Source organism: Convolutriloba macropyga, unplaced genomic scaffold (genome assembly GCF_964194025.1).
Source record: "Convolutriloba macropyga unplaced genomic scaffold, txConMacr16.3 SCAFFOLD_3329, whole genome shotgun sequence".
In the NCBI taxonomy this organism is placed as follows: domain Eukaryota; kingdom Metazoa; phylum Xenacoelomorpha; order Acoela; family Convolutidae; genus Convolutriloba; species Convolutriloba macropyga.
Genome location: NW_027450395.1, coordinates 13,089 through 28,328, shown reverse-complemented (window position 1 = coordinate 28,328; position 15,240 = coordinate 13,089). Strand labels below are relative to the sequence as shown.

The following is a 15,240-nucleotide window of genomic DNA, read 5'->3' as shown; positions in this document are numbered from 1 at the left end:
TGATCCTTTCTGTTCTGCAGTGATGCAGTCAAGCACAGACACACAGATCAGCACGTCTGCCAAGGGCCGATGTGCAACTCCAAGGCCCCTTGAGGAAAGCAGCCAGCGTCGTGGCGGGTGGAGTAAGGGGCACTCGGAGAAAAAGCAGTGGCAACGGGCATCTCCTCTGGGCAGAGTGGGGCCCGGCATAGGTGCAGGCAACCCATCGGGCACAATGGCACTGTAGAGGCTCGTTGCAGCGTGGCAGTGGGGATTGAGTGAGCAGGTCTGGGAGGCACGGGTAGGCCGCGTGGAGGCGGGAGCCACTACAGGGCTGCTGCGAATCTCGCGGGTCAGCCGTCCGCGTGCAAGGTAGCGTCATGCAATGCCTACGGTACACATTCCATTGAGTTGAACTCACCGTTGCCAACCCTGGTCAGCAGCTCGGCGGTTCGCGTCGTGCTGTGTCCGACGGATACTGGAAGGCTGCAGAGTGCAGCGACAGACAGAGATCTTGAGGAGGCACGCGACCAGCCGGTGCATTGAGATTGTGCACACCCCGCCGAGGCCGGTACCGGTAGCTTGGCCCTACCTAGCTAAAGTACGTTGCAAGCTAGGGCCTAGGTCTAGCGGGTAGGTACCATCCAAAGATACACATATGACAACCACTCTACTTTGCGTAGATACATGCCTGGGTATATTAATTTTACTATATCTCAAGCTAATAAGGATAGCTACTCTCTAGTCTCTTGCTGCTCTCTTAAATAAGAGATAAATAAAGAGCTCGCTCATGAGCATGCCTTTACTTACGGGTGCGGGTAACAGTTTATTATGACTTATTATTATGTGTATATACGCGTATTGTACATATATTGGACATTTTTTTTCACACCCCCGCGCAGGTGAAGGTACCCTAGTAGGGTACCTAGTACCTACCTAGTGGACAGGTTGTATCCTTAGGACATGTTGTGCAATATTGTGCGACAAATTCATTCAGCCCACTAGGTACGGCGTACGAATATATATCAGACATGTTCCGCCAAAGTACCGCTTGTGATATTGCCCGTCCGTGCATGAGCAGTAACATTCTTCTGAGTGCGGGTATACCCTAGAGGTACCCCACTGTGGTACAGTACACCGTATTGTAGCTGTCACATCCTCCGACGACCGGCTGTAGTTATATTGCTGTACAAGTGCACTCCCATTGGAAAACGCCAGTCATGCTCCAGAGCTTTGAGTGATCTGAGACCCACAGCTTCGCAAGTATTTTGAGCTTGCGTTGTCGGCGTAGTATCATCTTCACGAGCACCATTGCTCACCCGCTACAGCATCAATTTGGATCCCGGGTCTCGCGCACCAACTTGGTTGCTTCTAAATCGCTAATTCTTGTGCTAAATCCCGGGGGTTTTCATGCTCACGGCCGCCGCCGAACAATTATAAGGTTTGTCCACCCCGTTTTTGGGGTGACTGTGTTAACTGCGTTTCTGTATGCGATTTGACACTCTCAAGTTTTGAAAGTCTTGTAGAAACAACGCGCCACCCCTTGATTGATCGCGGGTTATTCTTTCACAACGAAGGCATGGTAGGGAAACACGCCATATGATATTTTGCGAACATCACCGGCCAAACTTGCCGGCGATTTCGTCGCACCGGCACAGAGTTCTCCGTTGGTTTGAACTCCACACCGTGAGTTTTTTTTTACGGAAAAAATCACACGAACACGCGCGCCAAACCATGATCGGTGGCCACGCCGCAGTATCTAACCCACCCTTTCGCCACCGCAACCTCCTGCCCAACGTGATGCGGACACGAAGGGACACATAGAATTCCGACGCAATTTTCTGTCCCGATTTCTCCGTTGTAGGCTGTAGGTGGCAGCGGCCGTGCGAAGCAAACTGCGAGGTGACAACAATAATAGTAGCTGTCAGCAGTGCCGATCTATTTTTTCCGGTGCGGGTGAACCGTACGTATATTTTAATGATACATCGCTTTCAGCTTGCGTGTGCAAGAGTTGCTGCGGTCCCCCCTCTCCCGCCAGATGGCGCCACGAAATTCCGCTCGAGAAAGATTGTTCGCACCTGACGCAGGACGTATACGGCGTGCGTGCCACAACGAGAATACTCTCACCGTAGACCGAGTAGGCGTTGATGCCTTGCTGCCTTTCGTTCGTCCGATTTCCTAACCCCAGCTACAAAGTGAGGGCACACATAGCAACTGCTGAATGGCACAACTGCACATGAAACACTGCCACTCACCCTGGGATTGGGTGCAAGGAGCCGGCCGCTACATAGAATGCAATCACTTGCCAGTTGTTGGGCTGGCCCACAGACACGCCCGCCCACAGACACTCCCGCCAACGCTGAGTAACTGCTGTGACGTCAAAGCAGGAGCATTTCTGGCAAACCCTGAAGCCAGGAGCCCTGTAATCCGTGGAGCCAGAAGCGATGCCCAGGGCTTCCTTGCTGAACTGAGGTATGAGGTGGAGAAGGAGCATAAGTTTTCCCTCCACGGCCACTGCTGTGTATCCGCCCGACGATGCGCCGTTGTTCTGGTCTATGACAGCATATAGTGCGCTCTTGTGCCCCTTCTGCGAGCGATACAAACAGGCAAAGAGAGGGCTAGAGCCAGAGAGTGGTGGACCGTGCAAATGGCCGAACCCTGCCTTGCCACATTGACCGTGCTCATGTCGAGTGCTCCTCTGATGTGTGCTCTCCCCGCCCAAGACCATTCCACCTGTCTTTTCTGCTGGCTCTTGTTTGCTGCCGTGTACGCATGGCACCGCCATACCCTGCCGAAGGCCCGTAGTCACAAACCAAAACCATACCCCTGGAGGGACCAAATCAATCCATGTCAATGTCTTGTGCGGGAGCGTGTGCTGAACTTGACCATCTGTTGCATCATCGCCATCACAGCTCCGACTGCAGCTGAGTAGCGATGGAGGTAAGTAACGTCGCTGTAGCGCCAGATGGGGACAAGGCGGCGCTGCAGACCCTTCACTCCATGAGTGTGACAGAAATTTTTACAGCCATTCCCGAAGCGGGTATGCCCCCGGCTCCGAGCTTTGCATATCACTTGTGCTCTGTAAGTAAGCAGAGAGGAGAAATCTGTGGGTGTGCAGGACAGGATTCCGTCCTTGCTGCATGGGCCGAATCCGAGACAGCAGAGGCTGCCCCCCCCCCCCCCCCCCCCCCACACACACACACACAAATCCACACACCACCACCACCACCACCAAACCAATCCCTGCTCCCCAGTAGCACTGGTTGACACCCAGTCATGCAACTGTGGCCATTGCCCCCGCAGAATCTTTGCTGAGCGCCGTGGAGAACGCCCAGCAGTTGCTAGACCTCGGCGGCAACATCCTTCAGATGGGCCGTGCAGAAATTGACGTCGTTCGGCTCCATTTGGCCAAATGCTACATTATTACCAACCACGAAGGAGATTCGCGCGAGCGCTTCCACCAGGCGTTATCGTACTTTGAAAGCCTTGCCGCCTCTCTCCCCGAGCCGCGGCGGTCTGCAAGGGCTTTGGTCCCGAAGGCTTGCAGCAGCGACGATGATGCGGTGCCAGCCAGGGCGACAGGCAGGGGGCGCGGGCGGGGGAGGGGCCGGGCTGGGCGTGGCACGCGTGGCCGCCGAGGCCGCGGGCGAAGCACCCGAGGCCGACCGAGGAAGGTCAAGCCAGTTGAGCACATTTCAGAGGATGAGGGGCCTGTGCCTAAGCGCAAGCGCAGCGCAAGGTACACTGAGGAGGACGATGCCGATGACAGCGATGACGCAGGGGAGGACCCGCCACGGAGTGGCCTACTCTCGCATCGCATGCAGTCCTTCAACCACCTGCTCGGGGCGGCAGAACACATTCAAGAAAATGGCGGCGGGGCAGTTGATGGCGGGGACGCTGATGAGGACCAGGAAGAGTATGACGACGTGGAAGAGCTGGCGTACGAGGAGGACGAGTACGATGTCAAGGAGATATAGTGGGCAGTTGCCGTGTGTGTGTGTGATTGGCACCTCGGGGCGATCAAACATGTGGAGGTGCACTGTCGTGGGCCCCTCAAGACGCTCAACACATCCAGCTCTCAGCAAGAAGTGGCCAAGCCGGTCGTTCAGCGGTCAGATGTCACCCACGGCGAGGGGGCTAGAATTTGCCGCTGGCTCATCCTTTTTTTCGTCTGTCGGCTCCACTGACCGCCCATTAGATTTACCGCTATTTTGGGGTTTGCAGGTTGGCAGCTCAGTGCAGCCGTCAGCACGCATTCGACACTCACCCCCCCCCCCCCCCCCCCCCCCAAACCCCCCAACCCACCCCACCCCAACCCACCCGCCCGCACACACACTCGCTCGCTCGCTCGCTCGCTTTTTTTAAAAGCGACCCCTTCCCCTGCTCTCTGTGATGGTGTTGTAGACGAACAAACATGTGGAAGGCAGGTCTGTGACGACTCCCCTGGGGCCTGATTTGTGTGGCTGGGTGCCATCGCCAGTAGTATTTAACGATCCATTATTTCGCTGGAAGGACGACCGTTGCGTTTAGGGCATTTTCGTTCAACACACGCTTTGAATGGCGTTCCCTCGCTACCATATATTGGGCCTTGCCAGGGGCGTTGCTGATGTCGTTGCCTCGTCGTTGCTTCCAACCAGGACATGCAGCGGCCGCTTGTGCGAGCACTGTGTACAGTGGCGGTCTCGTGGATAAACACACAGCGCTCCAAAGTGGACCTCATGTTTGTCCGGGATGACAACACCGAGCGCCCCACAATTGCCAACCGCCCCCCCCCCCCCCCCCCCCCCTTTCCCTTTTTGGCAGCTGCCAGCTTGCACAGGAACTTGACCGTATAGCACAGCGCCACGGCACCCTCTCGGCACACACGGCCGCAGCGGCCTACAGCCATGTGAGGAGTCAAGGAAATAGTTGAGGGGAGGGGGAGGGGCGGGGCGGGGAGGACCAGGGAGAATGTCCTGACAGGTGGCCTCTGCCGGTCGAAGATCTGAGGGGAGCCATGCCCTCGGTCTTGGGCCTCTCTCGTGGAAAATGAAGGCATAGTTAAACCACACACCGCCTCTATGCCCGGTGTAGTCCTGGGGGCTGCGAGTCATGACTCCATCTTGGTGACTTCTGCACGCAGAATGTCGGCTGGGCGGGAGCAGCGTAGGCGGTGACAGGCCGGGGGGCACTGTGGAGGGCACCGCTAGCGCTCTAGTTGTCTGACGCGCTGGCCTTGTCCTCCTCCTCAGCCTCATCCGGCTCGCCCATGTCTTCCTGCTCCTCCTCTTGATATCCGTTTGACTGGAAGTCGGTTAAGTCGTCACTCCGAACCCGAGGGCCCTGGTGGCAGCGGTCGGCAGCGTGTGAAGCGTCCATCAGTTGAGGAGGGCTCACTCACGAGTTGAGCGGCGAAACTGTAAGAGGGAGGGAGGGCGAGGGAGAGAGAGAGAGAGAGAGAGAGAGAGAGAGAGAAGCGGGAGGCCCGGCAGCAGAGGGTGGGAGGAGAAGGAGGAGCAGGGGGGGGGGGGGGGGATGCAAAGCCGCAATGGGGAAGGGAAACTGTGGCGAGCAGAAGCTGTTCTGCCCGGGCGGCTTACATCAGGCCCGTATGTGACGTTTTCAATTGGCATGAACAGTCCCATTTCCTCGATGGATTCCTCCATGCTTGGAATGTACGTGAGGCCATAGTCCCCCCACGTGGTCGCACGGCATCTTGGGATCAATGATTGTGAGGCTTTCGCGGTACACCTGGGGGTTAGAGGACAGTCCAAGGCAACGCTCACTCACACGTTGCTGCTATGCCTGCTGATGCAACCCCCCCCCCCCCCAAAAAAAAAAAAACTGGAAAAGCAAGAGGGGAAAAGGGATGAGGGGGAGACGAGTATGTGAGGGACATATAGACGGGGACGGGAACTCAAGGACAGCACGAATGGGGGGCACTAAGGGGAGGGGAGTGGGGGAACAACGGCCAAGGGGAGATGGCAAAGGACAAGGAGAAGAAGGGCCCAGGAGGGAAAGGAAGGACGGTGCAAGCCAGGAAGGCGGGGAGGCAAAGGGGAACGGGGCGGGGTATGGAAAGGGCTCCGCGGCATGCGGTGCGTTGGGCAACTGGAAACTCCCTGCAAGGCCCTTACATCTTCTGGGCTGGCATTGACCCCGTTGTTGGTGATCAAGTTCCAGATTTCCTCGTCTGTCCACTGTTTTGGCTTCCTTCCGGTCGTAGGGATGAGCCTGACGTCATTCTCAGGGGTGCAGTTGTACTCCCTTGCGCTGCCCACCCGCTCCTCAAAGTCCTTCCAGTAGGCAGCCGTCTTTTGCTCCTGCAGCAAGAGAGACAATGTCAATCATCGGTCTGTCTCTTGCGCCCGGCCTGGCGTACAGTCAGGCCTGCAGGCCTTCTCTGCTGCGGCGGCGTTTGCACACCGCTGTGGGCGGGCTGTGATCTCGGAACATCGTGCGCAGGCGGCGCACCTTTTGCTTCTTGGCCTCGTAGAATGCCCGCATCTCCCACTCTGTCAGGTTCTCCTCCTGGTTGATGTACGTCGGAGTTATCGGCTTTGACAAGCGGTTGACCTGGTCCACAAAGTCATCTCCGGCCACCTGCGGGAGAACACGACAGGGCTCAGCCTCAGGCACCTCCGCCCTCCGTGGCACACACTCACAGACAACAACACTATAACAGTTGCAAGGCCTGCAAAGGAAGTCATTTCAATCGTGTGTGGCCTGAAGCAGCAGCTCTTTAACTGCATGCAACGGCACCAAGCCACGCACCTGCATTCTCTCAGCGTACTCGGGGTCGTCCTTGAGATACTGACGGTATTCCCTCCATTTCTTCACCATGGCATTGTTTGTCAGGTGCCACTCCCCGGTCTCCTCGTCCCTATTCCTGTCAAAATGCTCCGGATCAAACGTCTTCCTCCATTCTTCCTTCTCGTACAGGTTCTGCTCAGCCTGCAGGTGTGAGGGCAAAGGCACAGCGGCGCTCAGAGCAACATCCTCCCACCCCCTTGCCATGGTCAGACACTTCCTGCCTGCCTGCCTGCCTGCCTTCATTCGTTCATTCCCATCAAGACCAAACTCATAGGTAGCTGATCTCGGGAGGGCTACAGCCTCCCGGCTTACCATGAGCTCCCGCTTCTCTTCTATAGGTAAGTCTTCCTCCTGGAGTCGTGCAAGGCGAGCCACCCTCTTGTCCTCCCGCTCCTCCTCCTCCTCAGTGGGGACGTACTGCATAAGAATCTTCCAGGCATCATCTGTCATTAGGTCTGTCAGCACGTTTGAGCCTCCCCGGATGACGTCAAGCTGCTCGTCCCGGACAACCTTGCGCTGCAGTTTCGCTTCCACTTCCAAGTCCACCTCGCGGCACAACTCCAGCATCTCTGGGGTCTGGTTAAACTCCTGGACCTCATACCATTGCTTTTCCCACCGGAACTTGAGCCTATCCACGCCATTCTCATCCCAACGCGACCCATCTTTCGTCAATATGCGCATACGGGGATCCGGGTCGAACTGCGGTGGCTTCAGCTTGATTTCATCCGGGGCGGTGTATGACAACATGTCCTCATCGCCGAGGTCTTCGTGGAACTGCACCTGCGGCACTTCCGTCTCATCAAGGTCCACCTGCTGAGCTTCCACTTCCTGCTCCCACACATCGATGTCGTCCTGGTCGTCCAGCTCATCATCGTAGTCGTCCTCGTCATCGATATCCTCGCTGCTGAAATCTCGCCGTCCCGCCGTGCAACGGTGCCGCCTTCCGAGAAGAAGTTGGAGACCGCTGTGCAGGCCGGCCGACCTGGTCGGGACGGCCACCTTCTGATGGCGCGTGGCTCTTACCGCCGATATGACCCTTCTCTTCGAAAGTGACGCGCTGTTCCGCACACCCCCTCCGTTATATGATCCTGGAAGGCTTAGCGTCTGCATACTGGCGACAGCTCGGATATGTACCGGTATGTTTTAGACACCTCCCCTAATATATCCCCCCTTCGGCTCCGCCTTGTCTGGCTCCAATCCTCGGAGCTCCGCTTCCTAATATATCCGACCCGGAAGCGCTGGTCAGGGTTGGGAAAGTGGGACACCTAGCTTCAGAACCCGTGACTATGAATGAAACCCGGCGCACCTCGTTGATGCTCAAGGCGTTAATGTGAATGCTGTGGGGTGTGAAGTTGTGGCGGCGCGGACGGTGATTCGTGCATGGATGGCACGCTAGAAGCAGGCCCGGGGCAGACTTGTCTGCTTGCGCTTTGCCTGCATAATGCATATGACCCGCCCGAAACCATTTCCGACACTGCACAGGCGTGTCAGGACTGGATGACGCCGGCCTGAATGGAGGCCGGGGAACAGGCCGGGCCTGCATGTCGATGGTACTCGTACTCGTACAGCTCTGGTGACCGCCACGCTTTTCCTAATTATTAGTGTAATCTGGAGTCCTCCTGGTGTAATCGTGGCTCCTGCTCGTGGTAGTACGGTAGGTAGGTAGGTACCGCTACCTTGGAGGTCCTGGCTTCGAGTTTCCCAACCCTACCTTCTTAGCACTTAGCACCTGCCAACCAAATGGCCGCCCTACTCGTAGGGTACCTACCTACTACCTACCCTAACTACCGGGCCCCACTCCAGCATGAGAGGGGTTCGTCGCGAAGCGACTTCTATGATTCAAATTTTTTTAATCGTCCCAGCCAGGTAGGGTAGGTAGTAGGTACCTACCTATAGGTAGGGTAGGTACCTACCTATCTCATGTAAAATAAGGATACAACACCTCCTGTACCTACAACCATGGGGCTGTATAAATAAGCAGCTATCCTTATACGATAGGATCAGTCCCCATAGATACCCGGCTCTAGAGCCAGGTACAAGTAGGTTCCAGCCTTCCAGCCAGGTACCTACTACCTACCTACTACCTACTACATACCTACCCATACTCGTACGAGTACTGTTGTAGCAATCGCCTGGCCGGTTGCATTTGTACTACGGTAATGTAGTATCCGCATCTGGCCCGAACGGTCGCGGCTCACGATTCGCGCGGTCATTGATTAATTGTCCGGGCGCGCCCGCCCGGCCGGGCACTCGCCTCTCGGACACAGCGACAGACAAAAAAAAGATGCACTCGTAGGATAACGCGTAGGGTAGGTACGAGTACCTAGGCCAGTGGCCAAGTATAGGTGGAGACAGCGATATCTCCTACTGTACCTAGGTACCGGCTACCGCTATAGGCTACTCGTACTCGTACTCCTAGGCTATACCTTGCTACAGCCTGTGGCTTTCTCTAGGCGTACTCGTAGTAGCGATACCTCTAGAGGGTACCTAGGTACCCCTACTAGGTGGACTGAGTCCCCTTTGTATTGCCGCTTGGCTGTCTTTTTGGCTGTAATCAACCTTTCACCCCTGCACGGAAGGGTAGCAGGGGCAGGAGCGGGATGGCTGCTAAACTGAAGGAAGTTCCTAGCACACTTGCCAGCAGCTATCCCGAGAGACCGCGCTGTTCTCCTACGCAGTTTCGGTTTCGTTCACTTGCACCCTAATACCCCAGTGCCAGCAGATAATCAGTTCTCGCTTCCATCTCGTCGAGGATATATGCTCATACATCCCGCGGCTAGGTCAAAGCTCCTTCAAGCCGCGAGGTCGACGGTACACTGGAATTTATATTCGACCTTCACCTCTGGCCTGAAAATACCTGAGTGAGCCGAGGGTGAAGGCTTCGCAACGCTAACACGCACTGGAAGAGGAGGCACCGATCTGAAGAGGGGTTGCCGCAGGTCTCATTCGTGGCCGTTCGAGCGAGGGGTGTTAGGGACTGTTTTCCTCACTGTAGGTGAAGGCGGGCTGAGGTGTCAGAGCTCGCACGCTGCGCGTTGGTACCGCAGCGCCACCATCGATCTTCAAGCATCAGCTGTCGTGGTGCACAGTTGCGGCTGAATCTAGCTGTGACTAGCCGCCTCCCGGAGGTCGGTTGCTTTCAATATTTCTCCATGTTCTTGATATTGGTCGCTGTCGGCCGATATCAGCCCTAAAGTTGGCCCGCACTATGTGCTCAGCTCGATCCAACAAGAACGCGACGGACAGTTGCTGCATTGAGCTGAATTATATCATTATCGGCGAGATATACTCCCTGACGGCTGACCGCACAGAATCAGTGTGAGTCACTTACGCATCTGCCGTGAGGACCACCCTCCCCCGGTCTCCTGCAGAACTACCGGCAACAGTGGTCGAGATCGCCACTTGCGATACAAACTCTACATACGAATCACCGACGGCTGTGTGTCGGGCGACACCAAGGCCGGACTCCAGACGTACGTACATAGCTTGAAGCACGTGCATCGCCTGCAGCCCGTGGGCCGAGGTCGCGGGGTCAAGCATTCAACATGTCTTCACAGGTTTGCATCACGGCGCACCGATGGTTTCTGCGCCGCCGAGCCTCATATCACGGCCTGCTAGCATGATGTCACTCCGCACGGGTGATCATGCGAGAAGACACTCCTAATGTAATCGGCCACGCGAGGCGTACTGAACTCGAGCTTGATCAGCTGGTGGACACGAGTCAAGCCCCGCGAGCTATCAAGCACCTCGTGGCTGGGGGTGAGACTGCACAAGAAATGCCCCCCCCCTCCCCCACCCACCCAACGCCACCCCCCTCAACACACACACACACACACAAACACACACGCACACACACTGCACAGCCCCTCAGTCCTTGCGTCCAAGTCATATTGCACAGCGTTGCTAGAAACGGCATATCAGGGGCACAAGGAAATTGACATATTGTCTCACGCCGTCCATGCAATACGTATTTCCAGGGGGGTGCATCGTACATTTGGTCACTCACACCGGTTCACATGCACGGGTTCCTACCCACACAAATCCCTTTCCACGTGCATTGCGAACAGAGGTTATCTTTCCTGCTTCAATCGCATGCAGCAGTGAAGCCGTTGATTCCAAGTCATCCACGATGACTGATGGTGAGAGCCCAGCCATGCTGAACTGACTCATTACTGTGCTCCACTAATGACGACGTCAGTGGTGGCAGCGGCAGTGAGCAAGACAGCCACGGCCCCTGTGGACCGCTGCAGCAAACTGCAGCAAGCAAACACACGAAAGTTTGTCACTATGCGCCAAGCATGGGCATCAATGGCGCGAGAAGGTGGGCGCCGCGGGGGCTGCTGCTTTCGGTAGCCGTTGCATGTGTCGGGATAGCAGCGCTCGCCGCATGGCTGTATGCCTTCTGTTGTCCCCTGTACAGATGCTCCCACCATCGGCAGCTCTGCATGACGACGTGCCGCAGTGAACGCCGGCCCCGGTCTGGTGATCCTTCAGGAACTCTATGGTCGTACTTTCGCGGCAACGCTGCAAATGTGCTGAAGTGCGCACCGGAACTCGGCATTAAACTGGCGCTGAATGACCAACTGAAGCTTAGAGTCCCTGAAGACCCGTCGTCCATCCAACTGCATGAGCGTCTAGCCTGTGGAGGGATGGCTGGGGTGGTCTCACAGGTATGTTGCCGTGGGCCGATGATGCCGTGACACCCGACAATGGTGGGAAGGGCGTAAAGTCCAGCCCAGGTCTTGGGCAGGTCCCAAGGTAGGACAGGGAAGGTCAGGCTATAGGATAGGGAAGGCAGGCCCGGCTTGCGGGATGGCGGGATCATGGGTGAAAGAAAGGGTCAGCAGGGGGCAGTGGAGCTGCACAGAGGGCGACGGTGCGTTCGTGAGCCGGGTGGAAGCCCGGAGCTGTTCGTATTGGCAGGGAGGCGTGTCGTGAGAGTTCTGTTCACTCCCGGCACGCAAACCGGGCTGCTTTCTTGCTCTTGAGCCTCCCCGCGTTGTCGTATTTCACCGCTTTGATGACGCCGAGACGGGGACGGGTTGCCGGGCGTGATAATGTCCAACTGTTTTGCAGGCCAGCACTTATCCACTGGAGGTGATCCGCACAAGGCTGGCATTGACGCCTTCACGTAGCTACGGAATGCTGCGACTCATCGCTAAGGTGGCGCTCCCCTCACGCTGCCCAGTCAATCAACATTCGATCGTTTTGCCGGCTCTGCTTCTGCCTTTAGAGCCATAGTCGTGCGGCAAGAGTGACACGCGTGCTGTCAGGAATCAGAGATGCCGTCTCGTGTTTTCCCTGAGGCCTGTGACTCGTTTACGTGACGTGGGGCGTTTGTCTGGCGGCGAATGGTGCCTTCTTATAGGTGCGTCGACAGGAGGGCTGCTGGGGGTTCTGGAAAGGCCTTGGCTGTGCCTCGGTAAGTGAAGCTGCAGGCCCCATCGATTGCCTGAGCTCCACCACTCAGAAGTGTGCAGGGATAGCCGACTGATAGCGTAGCAACGCTCCGTCTCTTTGGCTGCCGGCTGCCTGCTGACAGGTGGGTGTGTTCCCGTACGCTGGCCTGGACATCTGCGTGTTTGAGAGCCTCAAGGTGATGCCGGCTGTCAGAACTGCTGCTTGCATGCACCGTGTCCCTGAGCTTTTCCAGGATGTTGCGAGGCCTCAGCCAGTGCCTAAGCCGCTGGAGCTTGCCCGACGTGCTTTGGTGCAGCACCTACATGCGGCCTGCATGTGTACTTCTCACATCGCTGCGGCTGCAGCTGTGGCTCCTAGGTTTGCACGATGGCCAGCCGCCCCCCAAGTGGACGGTGTTCGGAGCCGGGGTCACGTCCAGTGTGGTGGCCCAGCTTCCATGCTACCCTCTGGCCTTGGTTCTCACCAGGCTGCAGGTGCGGTGATCAGAGCCATTTGAGGCCGGGGTGGGCCTTAAGGGGCCATCGACGATGACATCGCCCAGGCCAAGAGCCGGCCTGTGGCCATGCCTGGGGTTGCCAGTCATGCCCGGGATCTTCAAAATGTGCACTCGCAGACATAACCCACAGCAGTGCCAGGGGAGGGGATGGAAGAGATGTTGATGGAGCGGGAGGACCGCGGGCCCGGGAGGGGGACGGCTCTCTTTGGCTTTGCACTGACACACGGTGATCCGGTGATTGGCAGATGGAAGGGGCGGAGGGGCGCCGTGCCCGATACTCCGGCGTGGTGGACGCCATCAGGAAAACGGTCCGGCGGGAAGGCTGGGCGGGACTGTATAAGGTTTGGTCAGCTGCAGAAAAATCGGTGGCCCGCAAGCGACCATCCCATGGAGGAGTCCACAAACGCACTGTCCTTTTGCTTCACGCGTCCGGCTGCGTCGGGCAGACGATGAGCTACGTCTGCACGCCTCGTGGCACCGTATGCAGCATGAATCAAAGCCGTGCACATTTTTTTCCTGTCGCCTCCACCCCCCCCCCCCCCCCCACCGCGCGGTGCCATGGAGCCAACATCGGTTTGTGTTGATTGTTCAGGGGTGCCTTCCCAACACCCTCCGGATAGCGCCGGCGGCGGGCATCTCCTGGATGGTGTACGACCACGTGGTCCAGATCCTGGCCGCCTAATCATGCAAGAACACGTGCGAGGGCATGACCGGATGATCGTTCGCAGGCGTCTGGACAGAACGGCGCATGGGCAAACCGCAGCGTATTCACGACCCGCGGGCTTCGTAACCACATATGTATGTGTATCCATAGCTTACTTGCAGGGTGCATCTAGGTGGGGAGCAAAACCGCAGGCTCTGGCGCCTAAGCGTCAAGGCAGATTGCCCTCTACCCCTCTCTAGCTCTGAGGTTGCCTCCCGCCTCTAGGGCACCCCGTCTAGCTCCCACGAGAGACAGCTCACCAACTCCCAAGCATGCGAAAGATCCTGACGCACAGCTCCCGTGCACCTAAATCCCCTGGCAAGCAGTCCCTGTTGCTGTGTCTTCCGCACTAGCCCCCCCCCCCCCCCCCCACACACACACACACACACACACAAACACACCCTAAACCCCCACCCACACACGCACACACATAGCCCCCGCTGATTAACCAAGTCTGTTCCAAGTCAACTGTAGAAGCTGGCAGCAGATGGCGCAATCACGGGCGGCCGGCATGGCTTACAGTGCATCCGCAAGCATACCTTCCCCCGGTTCTCTCTCACCCTCCCTCTCCCCCTCTCAACATAAACAGACGTACACAGCGTGTTCCCTCCTGCCCCTGCCTTTCCACAGCCTCTTACCCCTCATTTTTGCAGTACCTTCTCACACCCTCCCCCTCCCCCCCCCCCCCCCCCCCGGATGCTGATCCCTTAGACCTCCCGAGGTGTCGCACATCTCCCTGGCCCTCGCGGCCCCGCCTCGTTCCATCCCTTTCCTCTGTTGGTCCGCTATGCCCCGTCCCTGTGTCCGTGACGCCTCCCTGTCTGCCTGTTGCAGTCCCCCCCCTTCCCTGCAGGTCTGTCCGATCAGCTGTGCCGACGCTTGCTCACCGAGGCCATGCGTCCTTCCTGTCGACGACAGCACAGGAGCCCCCCCCCCCCCCCCCCCCTGTAATTGAGATCGACCCCCTCCCCAGTCGCTCACAGCCCCTCGGTCTGCAAGTTCCTTGTCCAGTACGATTATTACATGCAATCATGGGGTATTTTAACTGGGCCGCAGTAATCCAGTCCAGAGGGAGTCCGCTGCACCGCCTGTCAGGGTGCAGTGCGGCGGCTGTCAGTCGTAATGAGCTCTGATCCCGCGCCTATGCCGCAGCCCCGCCTCAGCCCTAGTTGACGGTTTTGCTCCCCTCCCCGTGCGGGCTGCACGGGAACACTTTGGGGATGGAGGTGTCTGGATGGAGAGTGGGATCCTTCCAGCACCAGACCTCCATGTACTTGTTGTTCTCCACGTTGCGAGTCACGTCAGCATAGGTGCCCACGTACGACAGGTCTGCCAGATCGCGGCACCGGTAGCCGGCAGAGATAACATTGGCCAGAGCAGCTGCACCCTTGCTGACCTTCACCCCGAATGTCTCCCAGCGCTGAGGGGCCAGCTCGATGATGAGATTCTCCACCATGCCGGACTGCAGGATCCCAGAGCCCGACAGGAGCACGTCCACCTCAGCCCCCTCAACATCCACATGCCATATGTAGACCTTCCGGCCGGCAGCGAGGCTGTCCGCGGCATAGAAGGGCACCTGAGCCGTCTTGCCGGTGACCTTGCCGGTGGTCTGGAAGCGGCCATTGCAGGTCTCAGCGACTGGGACACTCAGGGTACCGGTGCTGGTCCCCACAGCACCATTCCGCAAGTCCACCAGTCCATCGAGGCCGTTGAAGCCGATGGCAAAGCTGAGGCGATCGTAGCATAGCACCTGAGGCTCGATGCTCACCACCTGACAGCCGTACGCAGCTGCCATCAGGGCATAGTACCCGTCGTTTGCTCCCATGTCCAGTACCACGCAGGGCTCCAC

General features: G+C 57.7%; 2 protein-coding genes across 2 annotated transcripts; one reads left to right on the top strand and one right to left on the bottom strand.

The window, feature by feature from the left end:
- Positions 1-5,059: 5,059 nt before the first annotated feature.
- Positions 5,060-7,881, bottom strand: LOC142355855 (uncharacterized). The gene is made up of 6 exons (XM_075407891.1): positions 7,084-7,881; positions 6,733-6,912; positions 6,433-6,561; positions 6,096-6,281; positions 5,559-5,709; positions 5,060-5,301 (listed from the first exon to the last, which is right to left on the bottom strand). Exons 1-5 carry the CDS (start codon positions 7,879-7,881, stop codon positions 5,581-5,583), a joined length of 1,422 nt encoding a protein of 473 aa, XP_075264006.1. The 3' UTR covers positions 5,060-5,301; positions 5,559-5,580.
- A 1,752-nt stretch (positions 7,882-9,633) lies between these two features.
- Positions 9,634-13,699, top strand: LOC142355853 (mitochondrial adenyl nucleotide antiporter SLC25A24-like). Its single transcript, XM_075407888.1, has 9 exons — positions 9,634-10,530; positions 10,970-11,092; positions 11,266-11,441; positions 11,848-11,934; positions 12,140-12,193; positions 12,314-12,367; positions 12,537-12,665; positions 12,934-13,029; positions 13,281-13,699. Exons 1-9 carry the CDS (start codon positions 10,416-10,418, stop codon positions 13,368-13,370), a joined length of 924 nt encoding a protein of 307 aa, XP_075264003.1. The 5' UTR covers positions 9,634-10,415; the 3' UTR covers positions 13,371-13,699.
- The last annotated feature ends 1,541 nt before the right edge of the window (positions 13,700-15,240 follow it).